The sequence below is a fragment of the Talpa europaea genome (genome assembly GCF_964194135.1).
Source record: "Talpa europaea genome assembly, chromosome: 3".
In the NCBI taxonomy this organism is placed as follows: Eukaryota; Metazoa; Chordata; class Mammalia; order Eulipotyphla; family Talpidae; genus Talpa; species Talpa europaea.
In genome coordinates, this window is record NC_140069.1 from 69,181,741 (window position 1) to 69,201,352 (window position 19,612).

General features: G+C 35.1%; 1 protein-coding gene across 1 annotated transcript in view; it reads right to left on the reverse strand.

The window, feature by feature from the left end:
- Positions 1-19,612, reverse strand: part of SPIDR (scaffold protein involved in DNA repair) — a gene marked incomplete at both ends in the record, with an annotated part of 537,674 nt that overhangs the window by 55,142 nt on the left and 462,920 nt on the right. Inside the window, one exon of the mRNA XM_084230569.1 lies at positions 13,026-13,166. Coding sequence (XP_084086695.1) covers positions 13,026-13,166 — 141 coding nt within the window. The remainder of the gene's footprint in view (positions 1-13,025; positions 13,167-19,612) is intronic.

The window sequence follows — 19,612 nt, forward strand, 5'->3', positions numbered from 1 at the left end:
AGATGTCTAGAATGATTGCATAGATAATCAAATTGTGGCAAGAGCTTCCATAAAATAGAACAAAAATGAACAAAGCAGTTATCTGCAATAAATGGATGGAACTTACAAGATCTGTCAGTTTAACAAAGTACCAACAAAAGGCATTTACGCACAAGTGAGGGGTCCCACAGTAAGTCCCACTGCTCTTACACAAGGACAGAGTGTGTGGCATCTCTTTGGGGAGTGAAAGTAGCACAAAACAAAGCAAAAACATAAATAATGTCATCTCAAATAGTTAAAAAACAGACAAAAACAAATTATATATTTAAAGTATGCAAAATGGTAAAGCTAAAAATATACATGAGGAAGAAATCTGAGGATAGCAATGATCTCCATGGGAGAGAGAGATGTCCATGGGAAAGGCACACATTGGGGGTAGCTTCTGGCACTGGTCATGTTTGTCTTGAATTTGGTGGTGGCTTCAGAAGTTCTTTAAAATCATTCATTATGCTCTACATTTATACATTTTTTCATATGTTTGCTGTATTCCACAGTAAAAATATTAACTAAAAATAAAGGAAATATACACACACCAAGGATGCTTGTTGCAGCACTGCTTTGAAGTGGCAAAAATTGGAAAACATGAATGTCTGTCAGGAGGACAGCCTAGTGGGATTATTAAGTGAAAAAAAGGGGAAACCCAATTTCTTTGTTCATACACACTGACACACACACACACACTGACACACACACAGAAGAATATACTCAGTGGAACGAATACCCAATGGAAAGGGAGATTGTTAAGTTTTCTTTACTATTTATATACTAATTATTTGAAGAGTAACAACCAATAAAAGGAGTGGCTACAGTATGATCTCATTTGCAGATAACTGAATTCTAAACTTGAGGCTTTTTTTGCAGTTCACTAGCCTTGATGAGGATCCATTCCATTACTGGTGATACTATGAAGAGAAGCAAATTCTCTTCCCTGTTTAAAACAGTAATAAAAATTACCTTTCTTAAAAATTCTTATTTCCATTAGTAAGTGTCTCAGTAAACAGGAAAAAGAAATCACTAACTAAACGTAAAACATTCAGTGTAATTATTTACTATGGATATGATACTCTTCCTGGTGACTCAAAACAATTCTACTATAGATAACTTGTTACTGCTGCTGAACGGAAACAATGGAAAACACCAAGAATCTAAATTAATAACAACTCTACTGATAAGAAATAATCAGATTTCTGATTTGAGGGCCAAGGATTATAACTATAAAACAGATGTGAAGTTTACAGAAATGAATTCCCCTAAAACTGGAAGTAATTAAATGCCTAACCCACATTCATGGAGCCAAACTACTGATCTTAGTGAACTTCAGGGACTTTTTTTTTTAAATTCAAGTAAAATTTATTTTCTTTTTTATTACTATTTTTTCAATTATATATATTTTATTATTTTATTTTAACATTTATCATTTTTAAAAAAATTTAGACAATATTTGCTTCCCCCCACCCCCTCAGATTGAGTCCCCATAGAATTTCCTTCCCAAGGCACCCATGCACCATCACCACAGTCCCCGGTGCTCCTCCCTCCCTCCCGCTGATCCCTCTCCCTCTTCCTCCCCTGCAGTACGTCTCTGCTTTGTTGTGTTTCGTACTGTTATTTTTTTTTTACACCGATGTCTTATTTTGTTCCCCTATATTCCTGTTATAAGTGGAACCATCGGATATTTTTCTCTTTCCTTCTGGCTTATTTCACTGAGCATAATTCCTTCTACCTCCATCCAAGTTGCTGCAAATGGCATGAGTATCTTTTTTGATTGCTGAATAATATCCCATTGTGTATATACACCACATCTTCTTGATCCAGTCATCTATTTTTGGGTATTTGGGTTGTTTCCAGGTTTTACCTATTGTAAATAGTGCTGCAATAAACATAGGTGTACAGGTGCTCTTTTGTATCACTGTTTTGTGTCCTTTGGGTAGATCCCTAGGAGTGGAATTGCCATATCCTATGGTAGCTCCCTTTTTAGTAGACTGAGGAACCTCCAGACAGCTTTCCATAGTGGTTGAACCAGTTTACACTCCCACCAGCAATGTAGGAGAGTTCCTTTTTCACCACATCCTTGCTAACATTTGTTGTTGCTTGTTTTTTTGATAAGTGCTATTCTTACTGGTGTAAAGTGATATCTCAGTGTGGTTTTGATTTGCATTTCCCTGATGATAAGGGATGTTGAACATTTTTTCATATGCCTATTGGCCATTTGAATTTCCTCTTTGGAGAAATGTCTTTTGAGTTCTTCTGCCCATTTCTTGACTGGATTGTTTATTTTGTTTTTGTTGAGCCCTGTGAGTTTTTTGTATATCTTTGTTATCAGTCCCTTATCAGTTGAATGGAGTGCAAAGATTTTTTCTCTAATCAGTGGGGTGTCTCTCTGTTTTGGTTAATGTCTCTTTTGCTGTGCAGAAGCTTTTCAGTTTGATGTAATCCCAGCTGTCTATCTTTTCCTTGACTTTCTTTGCTTTGGGTGATAAGTCTTTAAAGATGTTTCTGAGATGTATGTATTATAGTGTTTTACTTACATTTTATTCTATATATTTTATGGTTTCAGGTCTTATGTCCATTTTTTAAATCCATTTTGAGTTGATTTTTGTGCACGGTAAGAGTCTAGTTTCAATTTTTTGCATGTGGAGGTCCAGTTTTCCCAGCACCCTTTATTGAACAAACTGTATTCCATTGCATATTCTCTGCTCCTTTGTCAAAGATTAGTTGTTCATGTAAGTGTGGCTTTATTTCTGGGCTCTCTATTTGGTTCCATTGGTCTGTGTGTCTGTTTCTGTTCCAATACCAAACTGTTTTAATTATTATGGCTTTGTAGTATAGCTTGAAGTTTGGAAGTGTCATACGTCCATTCTCCTTTGTTTTCATCAGTAGGGCTTTGGCTATTCGTGGTTTTTGTGGTTCCATATGAATTTTATCAGTATTTGTTCTATTTCTTTGAAGAATATCATTGGGATTTTTATTGGAATAGCACTGAATCTGTTTATTGCTTTTGGGAGGATGGCCATTTTAATAATGTTGATTCTTCCAATCCATGAGCAGGGGATGTCTTTCGTATCTTCTTCAATTTCTTTTAACAGTGTTTTATAATTTTCTTTGTATAGGTCTTTCACCTCTTTTGTTAGGTTTATTCTCAAGTATTTGACTTTTTTTGTTTCAGTTATAAAAGGGATGGTTCTATTTTTTTTTTTCCTGATGAATAGGATACCAAGTACTTTATTTTTTTTTTTAAATAATAAATTTTATTTTTATATTCCCCCATACAACTGCACATGCCCCATTCTGACCCCAATCCCTCCCCTCCCGGCCCCCACCCCCCAAAAAGTGTCTCTGGTTCATAGTTTTTTGTTGATTTTGATTTTCACTTTCTTATAGTTATTCATTTTCCTGATCATAAAAGGCTACTGATTTTTGTGTGTTGATTTTTTATCCTGCTACTTTACTGAACTGGTTGATTATTTTGAGTAGTTTTTCTGTGGAGTTTTTAGGGTTCTCTATGTGTATTATTAGGGGCTTTTTTTAACTCAAGTAAAATTTATTTTCTTTTTTCTTTATTACTATTTTTTAAATTTTATATATTTTTTATATCATTTTTCATTTTCATCTTGGTTATAGTCCCCATAAAATCCCCACCCACCCCTTGTTTTGATCCTACTCCCCCCCACACCCCGTAGTGTTCAGGACTTTATTTAAAAACTGAGTAACATTACCTAATTTGCCAATTAGTTGGAAGGTTAAAGGAAAGAACAGAGTAAATGCAGTGATGCTGAAACATTTTTCTTTCTAAATCCAGTATCCCATATTAACATTTTTTTTGGTAAATTTATAAAAATTTAGAGTATCCTATATAAAATTAAAATCTGTAAGATTCTCCAAATTTGAGAAGGCAGTTAATGAATTCCTATTTAAATTAAGTGCATATATTTAAATTAAACATTTGTATTTTATATTTAACATTGACAAAAGAATAGTCTCAATAAGTTTCTGAATCATATACCTTGTTACCCAGTGCCTCCATGATAATGATTACCAGATTATTATTATTTTTTAAAGATTTATTTATTTATTTATACATACAAGCACTGGGTAAAGTCAGAAGCGCGGGAGGGTGAGAGAATTCACCAGAACCAGAGCAGGGAGCAGAACAGGCAGAAGGACGGAAGTACACTGCTGATGGGAGCAGTAGGCAGCAGGAGAGGTCTGTGTGCCATGCGGAACCCTCCTCTGGTGGCCGGGGAGCAGCTGGGGATTGAACTGGCGCCACAGAGGCTGTGGGCAGCTTTGCAACCCAGAGCTCAACCGCTGCGCCAATAGGGAGGCCGGGTTACCAGATTATTACTATGAAAAAGGGAGGGGAAAAAAACTACATTGACATGTGAAATGTCAATTAATCCTCAATTTGCTTGCAAACTATGCTGCTAGAGCTGTAAGGAGTTAGAGTGGCCCTGATTCATCCATCTCCCAATGTTTTAAACAGAATAGCTCCACATTTGTTACAAGGATGAATATCCACCTTTAGATTTCTAATTCTTTTTAAAATTAAATAAAAAGCTACTGATCTCCTTTGGTAGATAATTATGATTTCTGTTAGGACAGTGGGGGCGAGGAGAAGGTATTTATATTTCAAAGAGAATTCTTAGATTTATTGTGCAGCCTGATAAACTAACTAATCTGAATGGATAGGTAGTAGTTGTTTTTATGTTCTTATATCAGCTGATCTTTCCTTCAGCTTATTTGATTCCTGCTTTAACTACGTTTCTTTGTATTTTTAATTCCATGGATTTTATTCATTCTTTCCCATTATTATCACATAATTGACAAAGGCAATTTCTTTTTCTTTTTTTTTTTAATAGAGGCATGTTTTATTTATTTATTTATTTATTTATTTATTTGTTTGTTTGTTTGTTTTGTTTGTACATGCACTGGGTACAGTCAGAAGTGCGGGAGGGTGAGAGAATTCACCAGAGCCAGAGCGGGGAGCAGAGCAGGCAGACTGACGAAGTACACTGCTGAGGGGAGCAGCGGGCGGCAGGAGAGGTCTGCGCGCCACGTGGGACCCTCCTCCAGTGGCCGGGGAGCAGCCGGGGATCGAACCAGCGCCGCAGAGGCCGCGGGCAGCTTCGCAACCCAGCGCTCAACCGCTGCGCCACCGGGGAGGCCCCCGAGAAAGGCAATTTCAACCTGGATTTTTTTCCTTTCCTGGAAAAAAAATGGAATAATTCCAACTTTTAATTATTATTTTTCTGAATTACTCTTGACTGTTTTCCTCTTTTCATTTTGTTTGTAAAAGGAAGATGACAAAGTCATAGAGTTTATACTGATCAGATTTCTATTTTTCAGTTAATTAGAAAAGAAAAAGTAGGAAGAATGGAAGAACCACTATTTATGTAGAGTTTCGTAGTATACAAAACACTCTTTCTGTACTTTTATATATTATCTCATTAAATTATCCCAACAACCTTAATTTATAACTGAGGATGAGATTAATTTTGGTGAACTTGAAAGCATGAGTTAATAACTCAGACATATATTGATACTGAAGGCAGTGCTTTTAATCAACACTGAATACCTATTTACTTCCCTCAGTGACCAGCAACACTCTGGCAAATTTTGGTTTTGGCTTATAAGCAGCAAGTTCCCTTGTGTAAACCTAGCCTATGAAGTCAAGTAAGTCCAGGTTAATCTGTAGGGAGATCAAAACCTCTTTTAAAACTACTACTAAAAAATTTTGTTTTAGATGGCTAAGAGATAATGGTGAGTTTGTTTTGGTTCAGATTTCATAATTTACTAATGTTTTACTGATTTGTGTGTGTGTGTGTTTATTTTTAATGAATTACCATTGTTTTACATCCTTGTTAATTTTCTGACAGTATAGAATTTCTCTGTATAGGTGTGATCTCCCATTGACAAAGCACAAAACACCCATAGTCCTCCACCATAGTTCCTTCCCTCTTACCCAGGTTTACTCCCCCTTCCCTCAGATCTATGATTAGCTTTCAAAGGTTTGTTTTAAAGTTTTATTGTTAACTGCTATGGAGATAACAAAGAAAAATAATACCTAGCTCCTAAATAGCAGCTTATTTTATGTTATAAGATAAAGAGAAAATAAATTTTGGGATGGAAGAATGCTCTGCCTAGAATTTGTTGAACCTGGAAGTCATGATCTCATTAATCTTTGCTTAGAGTCATTACCAGAAAACAAACAAACAAACAAACAAACAAAAACAACTAATACCACAGTAATAACAATGTTCTGATTTACCACCTCCCCTTCCTCCATCCCTTTGTAACCACTAATTGGTCTTATAACCCAAAAGCCTTTGTTTTTTTAGTTAATGTTTGCTTGTTTTCACTATATATTGTATCCCAGTGAAATCACATGATGTTTGTTTTTCTCTGAACAAGATACCATTTAGGTCCATCCATGTTGTTGCAAATGGCAGGATTTCATCTTTTTTTTAATAGCTATATAGTATTACAATGTATATATACTTACATCTTTATCCATTTATCTGTTAATAGGGAACTTTGCAAGTGGTATTTTTACTCTTGGCTCTATCAAATAGTGCTGCAATAAACATGGTAGTGCATACATCTATTTATATTAATTTTGTTTGTTTTTGGTAGATGGGATTAATGGATGATATGGTATTTCTACTTTAAGTTTTTTGAGGAATCTCCATTATACTTTCCATAGTGGCTCCATCAATTTACATTCCCACCCACAGTGTATAAGTCACTCTATATCCTCTCCAGCACTTGTTATTGCTCATCTTTTGGGTAATACCTATAATCACAAATGTGAGATGATACCTAATTGTTGTTTTGCTTTGTATTTCTTTCCTTTTTTTTTTTTTTTAAAGACTTATTTATTTATTTATACAAGCACTGGGTATAGTCAGAAGCACGGGAGGGTGAGAGAATTCACCAGAGCCAGAGCAGAGAGCAGAACAGACAGACTGAGGAAATACACTGCTGAGGGGAGCAGCGGGCGGCAGGAGAGGTCTGCGAGCCATGTGGGACCCTCACCGAGTGGCTGGGGATTGAACCGGCACTCCAGAGGCTACAGGCAGCTTCACAGCCCAGCGTTCAACCGCTGCACCACTGGGGAGGCCCTGCTTTGTATTTCTGTAATAATAAAATATGACAAATATCTTTTTATGTGCCTATTGGCCATTTGTAATGTCTTCTTTTGAGAAGTGTCTATTTAGAATTCAGATCATTTTTAAAATCAGATTTTTGTTAAGTTTTACAAGTTCTTTGCATATTTTGGATATTTACCCTTTGTCAGACATGTGATGTGAAAATATGTCCTTTCATTTTGATGAAAGTTTATCTTGCTGTGCAGAAGCTTTTTAGTTTGAAGAAATTTTAAATATTTAATCATTTTTTTTTGCTTTTGTTTTTCTTACTGTTGGAATTGAGTCCCCAAACACATCTCTAAGACTGATGTCAAGAAGCATATCACCTGTTTTCTTCTGTATGTATTATGGTTTCAGGTCTTACATTCAAGTCTTTAATCCATTTTGATTTAGTTTTTGTTTATGGTGTTAGGTAGTGGTCTAGTTCTCCTAAAACCCATTCTTGAAGAGACTTACTTTACTCCATTGTAATGTCTTGGATCTTTTGCAGTAAATTCATTGTCCATATGTGGTTTTATTTCTGGGATTTCAAATTTGTTCCATTTATCTGTATGTCTGTTTTTATTACTAAGCTATTTTAATAACTTACTTTGTAAAACTTTCACTTTGTAGTATAAATTTGGGGAAAGTGATATCTCTATTTCTTGTTTTTTTTTTTCTTTCTTATAAGTATTTTTGCAGAGGTCTTTTGTAGTTCCAAATTTTTTTTTCATTATATTTTTGTTCTATTTCTGTGAAGAATAACACTGGGATTTTGATAAGGATTGCATTGTTGCTGTATATTTCTTTAGGTCATAAAGCCATTTTAATGATGTTAATTCTTTGAATCCATGAGCATAGAATACCTTCCCATTTCCTGGAGGGAAGGTCAGCTTAAGTAAGGCTCAGGAGAAAAGCAAAGTATTATAGGCCCAATCCCAGTACAGTGGGTTGAGGATTGGGATGTGGACCTCTAAGGACCTTTCATATCTTCACTCCTGGTAGAGCTGCTTGTAGGACCAGAAATTAAAAATCAACTGGTAACCAATTCTTTGTTTTCCTTCCTTCAATTGCTGCAGAAGTTTCCAAATTTGTAACCCTGCCCTAATCTTTCCTTCTGTCTCAAATACATTAGAGGTGTAATGGTATCACATTTTTAATTCCATTTTACATTTTTTTACCTCTTATTTTCTACTTTCAAAAACTCAAAGTGGCCCTAATTTTCTTTTGGATCAATGTAGGATTCTTAACAATAGGATTTAAGGCTTCATCTAGCTGACTTTACCCTTAGCATAATTTGGTTTAGGATAAATCTGAAAAATTGAACACATCACTCAGTGTGCAGTAACTAGATAGGTACTAACATGTATAGAATAAATGAGATTATCTGTTGAATAAACCCTCTCACTTCCTCTTTTGCATTCATCTCTCCAAGTCCTACTTTTATATGTCACAGATAACATCTTACCAATTTGAAGAGAACTTTTCTTTCTGTCAGATCATGATATTTGAAGCATTTGTTGTTACTCCTTTCATGAAGCCTTCTGTGACCAGCCAGTCAATATCTAGTCTCTTAAAGTATCACTGGCCCCAACACTTGTTCCTATCAAGTATTCTATCTAAAGGAATAAAATTCACCCAGCACTCAGGTAGAACCCTCTCTGTACAGTGAGTACGACTAAATGCTCATCAATAAAATCTCCTCTAGCACATTACTCTTAAAGGGCTGTTGAAGAGATCTGAATAAAATCTGAATAAAATGGCAAGTATAAATTAGTAATATATTTTAGACAGATATTATAGCACTTTTATTTCAACAAGCTGGGACATAAGAAGATTTGCAACTGAAATCTGTAACTGAAAAAAAAATTTGCTAGATATATTTTCTAAACCTATAGGGTTAACATTTCAGGAAAAAAATTTCCCCTCAATATAGCCCTATCATATAAAAATAAAAGTATATAATAATCAGCAATAAAAAGGTAAAGTTCACTCATGGAATTATAAATCACTAAAGCAATGAGATTTTTCAACCTGCTTGACCTACTAAACTGCAGTATAGGCCACCTCAGGAAGGACAAAGGTCAAGAGACACGTTTTAGTAGAAGAAAGTCATTGGACAAGTAGCAGAGAGTGCTCTAGAAAAGAAAAAAGCATAGGCAGAGCTCCTCATTTGGCTATGAGCATGCCTCAGCAGTGTGGTTTTCAAAATGCTAGCTTTTCCCTTTAATTTTAGGCCCTTTTTCTGATTCTTCTTACACTGACCAGTAAGTAAGAACACTCAATTCAAAAAAATGTTAGAGAATCACAAAAGATATGACAGCTGTTCTGAAGGAGGCAGGTGAGCAGAGTGGTACACACCACATTAAGGCCCCAAAGCAATCTAAATGGAGAGCTCTGAGGTCACCAGTCTACTAAAAAGTGGTCACAGAGAGGAGTGACAGTTTATCATTACAGCCCTGGGCCAGATGAAAGCTGGTAGTCAAAATGTAAAAGACACTACAACTTAACCCAAACATATAACTCTCTTCCAACTGCAAAAAGTTATTTTTTGTGTTAGATACTGGAATATATAATTAAAATTATATACTGGAATATATAATTAATCATTTCAGCTTGAGTTTTGAGAAGTAACTGCATTTTATTAAAGCTTAGAAGAGGTTGTTATAACATGGGGGGAAAAGAGAGATAATTTATGTTTACTGGACCATGTGTAGATGACTGTCAATGGATGACATCACTAGTAGGCAATTATAATATCCAGCATTCCAAAACTATTTAATAATTTGTTCTCAAGAAGTATAGCTTCCGAAAGAACAAAAAGATAATCTAAATATTTATTTGGATGACTGCATCCCCAAATAAAGTTAATTATAAAAGACAAGTTAATCTCAACCTAAAAAAGGGATCAAACATTTTGCCACCAACTTAAATGGAATGGATTCCAAAAGTTTGTTTCTAAATGAATTATTTGAAATACTCAGTGCATTTCTCCTTGATAAAACATTTCCTATGGCAATGTTGTAGACAGTAGTTAGCCTTCTAGTTTAATAATAAAATCTAGATTAAATATTAGGTACACTTATGGATATAAAGTATAATAGTAAAATAACATGAATATTATAGTCTAAGACCCTGGGTTTCAGATCTGGCACTGTGTCTAGTAGTACTTCCACAAGAAGCTATGTTTTTTAATTCAAAAGGATACCTGGATTCCTATATTTATTACAGCACTATTTATAACAGGTAAGATATAGAACCAACTCAAATACCCAAAAATAGATGACTGGAGCAAGAAGATATGGTATATATACACAAAGGAATACTATTCAGCAATCAAAAAGATAAACTGATGCCATTCATAGCAACAATGGATGGAGCTAGAAGGGATTATGCTCAGTGAAATAAGCCTGAAGGAAGAAGAAAAATATTGGATGGTTTCACTTATAGGAGGAATGTAGGGGAATCCAACAAGGGATCGGGAAAAAAAACAATAAATAAAAAAACAAAATTAACAGGTAACTATAAATCAGAGACATTCCGTATGGAAGGGGGTAGGAGAGAAATCAAAATAGGAGAGGGAAGAGCACAAGGGATTATGGTGAATTGGTGGTAGGAATTTTATGGGGACTACAGTTGAGAGGAGAAAGCAAACATTGTTTAAAAAAAAAGCAAACATTATTTAAAAATGAACAACAGTGTAAAATATATATAAATAATTTATAAAAAGTAATAAAGTGCATGCAATACAGCATTACTTGTAGTGCAGAATAAAGGAGGAGTAGATAATTTAAAAAAAAAAGCAGCTATGTTCTGCAATCTCTAGCAATTACACTTCCTCTGGTCTGTCCCACACTAGGGTGGCCAAAGCAATACTTCTCCCAGACAATGTATGTGTGTGTTGGGGGGGATGTGGGGTGGGGAGGAGTTCCCATAATGGGCAGCTCATTCATGTCTTAGTGTGCTCAGGTGAGAAGTTTATGTGTATAGTTCATGTTCATGAAGATCACCTCCTAAATGAACCTAATGAAGTTAACACTGTTAGTTCAATGTCATGGCATCAATATCATTTACAGATGCTTGAGATCCTGAAACCGAGGACAAAAAAGGTTCAGACTCAATGAGGATAAGATTCATGTGACCCAATTAATCTTCTCATCTATCTGGATGTGCTTTCCAAATATCTGGGCAAGCCCCTCTTTTCAATTTATTTGGCAAATACATTATAAAACAAACTACCGCCTTATACACAAAAGCAAATAATTGTCACAAGACCAATCTACATGGATCAATAAAGTGTTCTGGCATCAAATTAAGGCTTATATATAAGACCTGTCTATGGAACATATGTCTTTCATAAAAGACCTGTCTATGGAACATATGTCTTTCATAGTGCCATCTGAAAAGATAAGAGACATGGAGTTGAGGCCCTGGGAAAGCTGCCTGCAGAGGTCATCAGGAGAAATGTTCGGTAAATGATCACAATTCAGAGTGACCATGGCTTGAATGGTCATTATGCAAACCATGGAAGAAAGCTACCACTAAGAGCTCCACAATCAGAATATGATATACTCATAATGGGTTTTTCCTCCTTCAGATACTGTTATGGGCTTAAATGTTAAATATAATTAAATAAAACATTAATATCAAGAGCATTAAAATAGCACACTCTTTGAGGAGATGTAACAATAAGAACGAGAAAATCCCAAATTCATTGTTTACACCAATTCTCTATATGACTAGATACTACTATTAAAAATATTTCCTCTTTAAATGCAAATGGCCAACAGGCATCTGAAAAAATGTTCAACATCACTTGTAATCAGGGAAATGCAAATCAAAACTACCATGAGATACCATCTTACACCAGTGAGAATGGTCCATGTTAAAAAAACTAGCAACAACAAATGTTGGCGAGGGTGTGGAGAAAAAGGAACTCTTCTGCACTGTTGGTGGGAGTGCAAACTGGTCCAACCACTATGGAGAGCTGTGTGGAGATTTCTGGACCTACTAAACATAGAGCTTCCATATGATCCAGCAATTCCACTCCTAGGTATTTACCCAAAGGACACAGAAACATCAATTCCAAAGAGCACCTGCACCCCTATGTTTATAGCAGCACTATTTACAATAGTTAAGCTTTGGAAACAACCCAAATGCGCAAAAATAGATGACTGGATCAAGAAGATGTGGTACATGTACACCATGGAATATTACTCAGCATTCAAAAAAGATAAACACATGCAATTTGCAGCAACATGGATGGTGCTGGAAGGGATCATGCACAGCGAAATAAGCCAGAAAGAAAAAGAAAAATACCGGATGGTCTCACTCATAGCAGGAATCTAGAAAACTTAAATAAGGGACTAGGAAAATGAGTAACTATAAGAAAGTGAAAATCAAAATCAACAAAAAACTATGAACCAGAGACACTCTATGGGGGGTAGGGGGCGGGAGGGGAGGGATTGGGGTCAAAATATGGGGGTTGCAATTGTATGGGGAATATAAAAATAAAATTTATTATTAAAAAATATTTCCTCTTTAATATAGATTAATTAATAGATTAAAGTGATTACTAGAGATGTAACAGCCACAGTTTGGGTGACACGTAGGTACTATTCTACCCCTGTTGACCCAAAACAACATTTTAGGATGAGCTACCATGAAACTTGACAAAGAACAGAGCTTTTTTTACTGTGGAAAGCAGTAAGAAAAGTCTTTAAAGTGCTACCAGGGCTCTACTCAGCCCATGGGCTTGTTTTACAGGAAAACTCTAGGTTCCTAGCTTAATGTCTTTAAGAATAGATTTAGATATAAAAGACTAAGAACTATTATAGCAATAGTTTTTATATATGTTCTCACCTTCCTCTTGTGGCCTTTTGTAGAACCTTCATTCCTGTCAGGCTGCAAGACTTCCCTTCCAACTGTTTGTCTTTCAAGACAGTGTCCTCTGTGTGGACTTCACTGAACATTCCACAGGCATCTTGCACCAGAAGGCAGACCCTATAAAAAAAGCATATATTTGTTCTTTAGGAGACAATTTTTGGTTTAATAGAGAGATCAGAGTTTCCTTTTGCTTTATTAGCAATCCATTGAATCATCGTCCTAAATGGATGAATCAGGGTAAATGAGGTTGGATCTAAGCATACACTTTTTAGATGTGTACTTGCAGATGTTTGGATCATTGTCCACAAAATACAAAAGGAGACAGAATTCTCTTTTAGCATAAAACTGAGCCAAATGTAGTTTAAAAGCACAGAAGCAGAACATGCTTTCAAATCAAATATATTACCTTTCCCAGAAACAGAGTCTCCTCTTTAACCATTTTTACCCTGTCTCCCATAACAGGAAACACCTATATTTTGAATAGATGCTTATGCAGGAAAAAAAAAAAAAAGTAACATATTGATGAGAAAAAAATAGGGCTTTTTATGAGAAGATACACATTTACAGACATGCATTTCCCTGCAGGATAAAAACCAGTTTCCCAGCTCACAGCAATAAAAACAAAACAAAACAAAACAAAACAAAAAAACTGCTGGATCATACCAGTAATGTGATGAGATTCTCCTGAATTTTTATTTATTTTTATTTTTTTAAAGATTTATTTTTGTACAAGAACCGGGGTACAGGCCAGATGCGCGGGAGGGTGAGAGGATTCACCAAAGACAGAGTGCGGAGCAGAACAGGCAGACTGAAGAAATACACTGCTGAGGGGAGCAGTGGGCGAGACAGGAGAGATCTGCTTTGCCATGTGGGATTCTCGCTGGCTGGCCAGGATCAAACCTGTGCTGCAGAGGCTGTGGACAGCTTCACAGTGTGGCGCTCAACCAGCTGCACCACCAGGGAGGCCCTCCCCCTAATTTTTAAGTTCAAAGGACACTATTTACAAAAAAACGATTTATGACTGAATTTCCAGTTTTCTCACTTTTTAACTCAGGTAAATTATGTCTTATCATGAAATGATGCATTCTCAGAAAACAGTTTCTGGAATCTGAACAAATTTTAATCAATAAATAACACCAGCAAATAGGTTGTGAGGACCAAAACTATTTTAAAGTTAACAATATGAAAGAAAGTGCATGTAGGAAAAGAACAGATAGTACAATGAACAAAGGAAAGCTAAATCTGAACCAATGAACCTTTTAACACTACCATGGTAAAAAGGAGCAGAAATCTAGACTTCGGGATTAAGTGTTCCAGGTCCATGGGCCCCCATGGTTTGCAAGAGAAGTGAATCTTCTTTGAAAGAAAGCATGTTTACTGGATCATTAGTTTGCTATGGAGTACAATGAAATAGAGATTGTGTTCAAATAAAAATTACCAAGTAAAAGGAAACCAGTAAATTTAAAAAATAAAAACAAACAAAGACCATTGAGGATTTGAGATATTGGAATAAAAAAAGTCATGAAATACAGAATAACTATATTAAAAGGTAAAATAAAAAAAATGTAAATAGGAACAAGCTGTACAAAATGACAGATTTGAAGAATGAAACCAAACTTTTAAAAAGAAAAGCTGTATTTATAAAATAAAAAGTATTAAATAGGTCTAACAAATGGCTATAAATACCCAGAGGTAATCTGAATAAATTACCCAGAATGCATCTTGAGAGCAGAGACAGAAGACATAAAACAGAGAAAAAAAAAAAAAACAGAAAAAAGAACAGAATGAGAAAATCTAACATATATCTAATAGGAATTCCTGTATAATAACATAGAGAAAGGAGAAGCAATAATTTGAAGATATAGTAACTGGGAATTTTTCTCAATTGATGTAAGAAATGAATCAAAGGATACAGGAAGAAAAACAAATACTAAATGAGATGTTTGAAGGGAAATTATCCCCATATATGTACCATAATGAAATTAGAGAACATCAAGGACAATGAGATTTTTAAAGCAAAAAGATGAAAAGACAAAAATCTATAAAGGAATAAAAATATGATTTAAAAGATCTAGAAAAAGAACAACAACAAAAAAAAAACACCCAAAACCAGTAGGAGAAAAGAAATAATAAAAACCAAAGCAGAAATAAATGAAATTGAAACTAAAAAAAACAGTCCAAAAGATCAATGAAACCAAGAGCTGGTTCTTCAAAAAAATAAATAAAATAGACAAACCCCTAGCCAGGCTCACAAGGGCAAAAAGGGAGAAAGCACAAATAAATAGGATAATAAATGAAAGAGGAGAAATCACAACGGACACAGCAGAAATCAAAAGAATAATTAATAACTACTGTGAACAGTTATATGGAAACAAGTTCAACAATCTAGAGGAGATGGACAAATTCCTACAACTCTACAATCACCCAAAGCTAGACAAAGAAGAAATAGAACACCTAAACAGACTAATTACAATTAGTGAAATTGAAATGGTAATCAAAAACCTCCCCAAAAACAAAAGCCCAGGTCCTGATGGATTTACAAATGAATTCTACCAAACATTCAGAGACGAATTGGTGCCTATCCTTCACAAACTCTTCCAAAAAATTGAGAAGGAAGGTATAATACCTAACACGTTCTATGAAGCCAACATTACACTAATACCAAAACCGAACAAGGACAACACAAAAAAAGAAAACTATAGGCCAATCTCCCTAATGAACACTGATGCAAAAATCCTCAATAAAATTTTAGCTATCAGAATCCAACAGTGTATCCATAAGATAATTCACCACGACCAAGTAGGATTCATTCCAGGGACACAAGGATGGTTCAACATCAGAAAATCCATCAGCGTTATCCAACACATCAACAAAAAGAAATATAAAAACCATATGATAATATCAATAGATGCCGAGAAAGCTTTCGACAAAGTGCAACACCCATTCATGATAAAAGCCCTTGAAATTCTTGGGATACAAGGAACATACCTCAACATCATAAAGGCCATCTATGAGAAGCCAACAGCCAGTATCATTGTCAATGGTGAAAAGCTGAAAGCATTTCCATTAAGATCTGGAACAAGACAAGGATGTCCACTCTCACCACTGCTTTTCAATATAATACTGGAAGTCCTAGCCAGAGCAATAAGACAAGAGAAAGACATACAAGGAATCCAAATAGGAAAAGAAGAAGTCAAACTATCACTATTTGCAGATGACATGATACTATACATAGAGAACCCCAAAAACTCCACAGAAAAACTAATTCAACTCATCAATCAGTTCAGCAAAGTGGCAGGATTCAAAATCAACATGCAAAAGTCAGAAGCCTTCCTATACACTAACAATAAATCTGAAGAAGAAGAAATGAAAAAAACCATCCCCTTTATTATCAAAACAAAAAAAAAATCAAATACTTGGGAATAAATCTAACAAAAGAGGTAAAGGACCATTACCAAGAAAACTATAAAACACTGTTAAAAGAAATAGAAGAAGATACAAAGAAATGGAAAGACATCCCCTGCTCATGGATTGGAAGAATAAACATTATTAAAATGGCCATCCTACCAAAAGCAATATACCGATTCAATGTTATTCCAATAAAAATTTCAATGTTATTCTTCAAAGAAATAGAACAATTATTGATGAAATTTATATGGAATCACCAAAAACCCCGAATAGCCAAAACTCTCCTGAAAAAAAGAGAAGGGAACGGAGGCATCACACTCCCAGATTTCAGGCTATACTACAAAGCCATAATCATCAAAAATACATGGTATTGCAACAAGAACAGTCACACAGACCAATGGTATCGAATAGAAAATCCCGAAATAAACCGACAGATTTATGGTCAACTAATAATTGACAAAGGAGCAAAGAATATGCATTGGAGCAAAGAAAGTCTGTTCAATAAATGGTGCTGGGAAAACTGGGTTGCTACATGCAAAAGAATGAAGCTTGACTACTACCTCACACCATACACAAAAACCAACTCAAAATGGATTAAAGAACTAGACATAAAACCTGAAACCATAAAATACAAAGAAGGAAATATAGGCGAAACACTACGGGATATGCACATCAAAGACATCTTTACAGACACATCACCCAAAGCAGTGATAGTGAAGGCAAAGATAAACAGCTGGGACTACATCAAATTAAAGAGCTTCTGCACAGCAAAAGAGACAATAACAAAAACAAAGAGAAACCCCACCAACTGGGAGAACATTTTTGCACACAACACTAATGATAAAGGACTGATCACAAAAATCTGCAAAGAGCTGATGAGACTCAACAAGAACAAAGAAAATAATCCAGTCAAAAAATGGGCAGAAGAGCTAAAAAGAAACTTCTCTGAAGAGGAAATGCAAATGGCCAACAGGCATATGAAAAAATGTTCAACATCACTTGTCATCAGGGAAATGCAAATCAAAACTACCATGAGATTCCATCTTACACCAGTGAGAATGGCACATATTAAAAAAACTAGCAACAACAAATGTTTGCAAGGATGTGGAGAAAAAGGAACTCTTCTGCACTGTTGGTGGGAGTGCAAACTGGTCCAACCCCTATGGAGAGCTGTGTGGAGATTTCTGGACCTACTAAACATAGAGCTTCCATATGATCCAGCAATTCCACTCCTAGGTGTTTACCCAAAGGACACAGAAACATCAGTTCCAAAGAGCACCTGCACCCCTATATTTATAGCAGCACTGTTTACAATAGCTAAGCTTTGGAAACAACCCAAATGTGCAAAAATAGATCACTGGATCAAGAAGATGTGGTACATATACACCATGGAATATTACTCAGCATTCAAAAAAGATAAACACATGCCATTTTCAGCAACATGGATGGTGCTGGAAGGGATCATGCTCAGCAAAATAAGCCAGAAAGAAAAGGAAAAATGACGGATGGTCTCATTCATAACAGGAATCTAGAAAACCTAAATAAGGGACCTGGAAAATGAATAAGAAAGTGAAAATCAAAACCAACAAAAACTATGACCAGAGACACTCTATGGGGGTGGGGGTATGGAGGGGAGGGATTGGGGTCAAAATAAGGGGGTTGCAATTGTATGGGGAATATAAAAATAAAATTTATTATTAAAAAAATAAAAATATGATTTACATTAGTCTTCTCAAGAGCAATGAATGAAGCTAGAAGATAGCTGAATATTTTCAGAACTCTAAAAGTCATCTGAGAACTGTGTACCAGGTAAAACTACCTCTCAAGAATTATAGTGAAATAATGATATTTTAAAATAAACACTGGGCACATTCTCTACCTACAGAGCCTGAAATATTCACTAGTCCCTATGACAGTTACTGAGATAATATATAAGTTAAGTAATTTAGGAAGAAGGAACTTATCCTGGGGAAAAGAAGGTCTGAGATACAAGAACTACTGAGCAATACTGAAAACAAATCAAAATACACATAGTGGGATAAGATAGCATTATAACCAATAATATTAATTGATGTGCGAAGAGCTAAAAAGCTGGAAGTTAACAGAAGTCAAATAGGGGTGACTAGAGTCCAACTGTCCCCAAGTTCCCACATCATTAAGAGCAGGATTAAGGTATTAACTGTGCCTTCATTAACTATAGTACATATGGTAACATTTTAGAGGTATCACCAAAATAATACAAGTAAGTTATATAACTTCCAAGTCACTTGATGGAAGGCGGAATGAGAAATATAGGCAAAAGCCCAAAAGAAAAAGTATTTAAAAATGCAGGAAAATGTAATTGTAATAAGATGTCATATACAAGTCTGTACATTAGAAATGGAATGAAAATGATTTAAATTTGTCAGTTAAAAGGCAAAGTTTGTCATGTTGTTTGAAGAAAAACAAAAAATTGTTGACCAGAAACCTCCTAAAACACAGAAGGGGTCAAAGAAAAAGGATAAAAAAAATATGCAGGAAAATATTAACCAAAAGAGGACATGATTTAGAGAGTAAATGAATTAGATTTTAGGAGGGAAACATTATTAGGGATAGAGGCCATGAATACTGATTTAATAAAAGCTTAATTTACCAGAAAACATTTAATTCTAAGAGTCTCAACATATCTAAAGCATATATTGATAAAACTAAAGGGAGGAATGAACAAATCCAACATTATTGTGGGAGATTTCAACACAGTCCTGCCAATAACTAAATCAATCAGAGGAAGTGAATTAGTAAATAGTTAGAAAATGTGTATATATCTAACGAGTTTGACTTGGGACAAACTACTCACAATTGGAGAAAGTGAATTCTCAGGGACCCAATGGGCATTTATAAAAATGATTCCCACATTTGATCTTAAGTCAGGCCTCAATGAATTTCTAAAAATCAGTATTGCAGAGATACATTCTCTGCCTACAATATAATTAAATAAGAAATGAAAATATGTACTTAAAAAGGATCCTTATATACATCTTTACATTTAAAAAAAAATCCCATTCAACTCATAGGTCAAGTATGAAATTACAGTGGACAGAGTCAGTACTTGGAACTAGTTGGCAATAAAGATAGCATAAGCCAAAACTTACGGATTATAATATTTTAGGGAACTT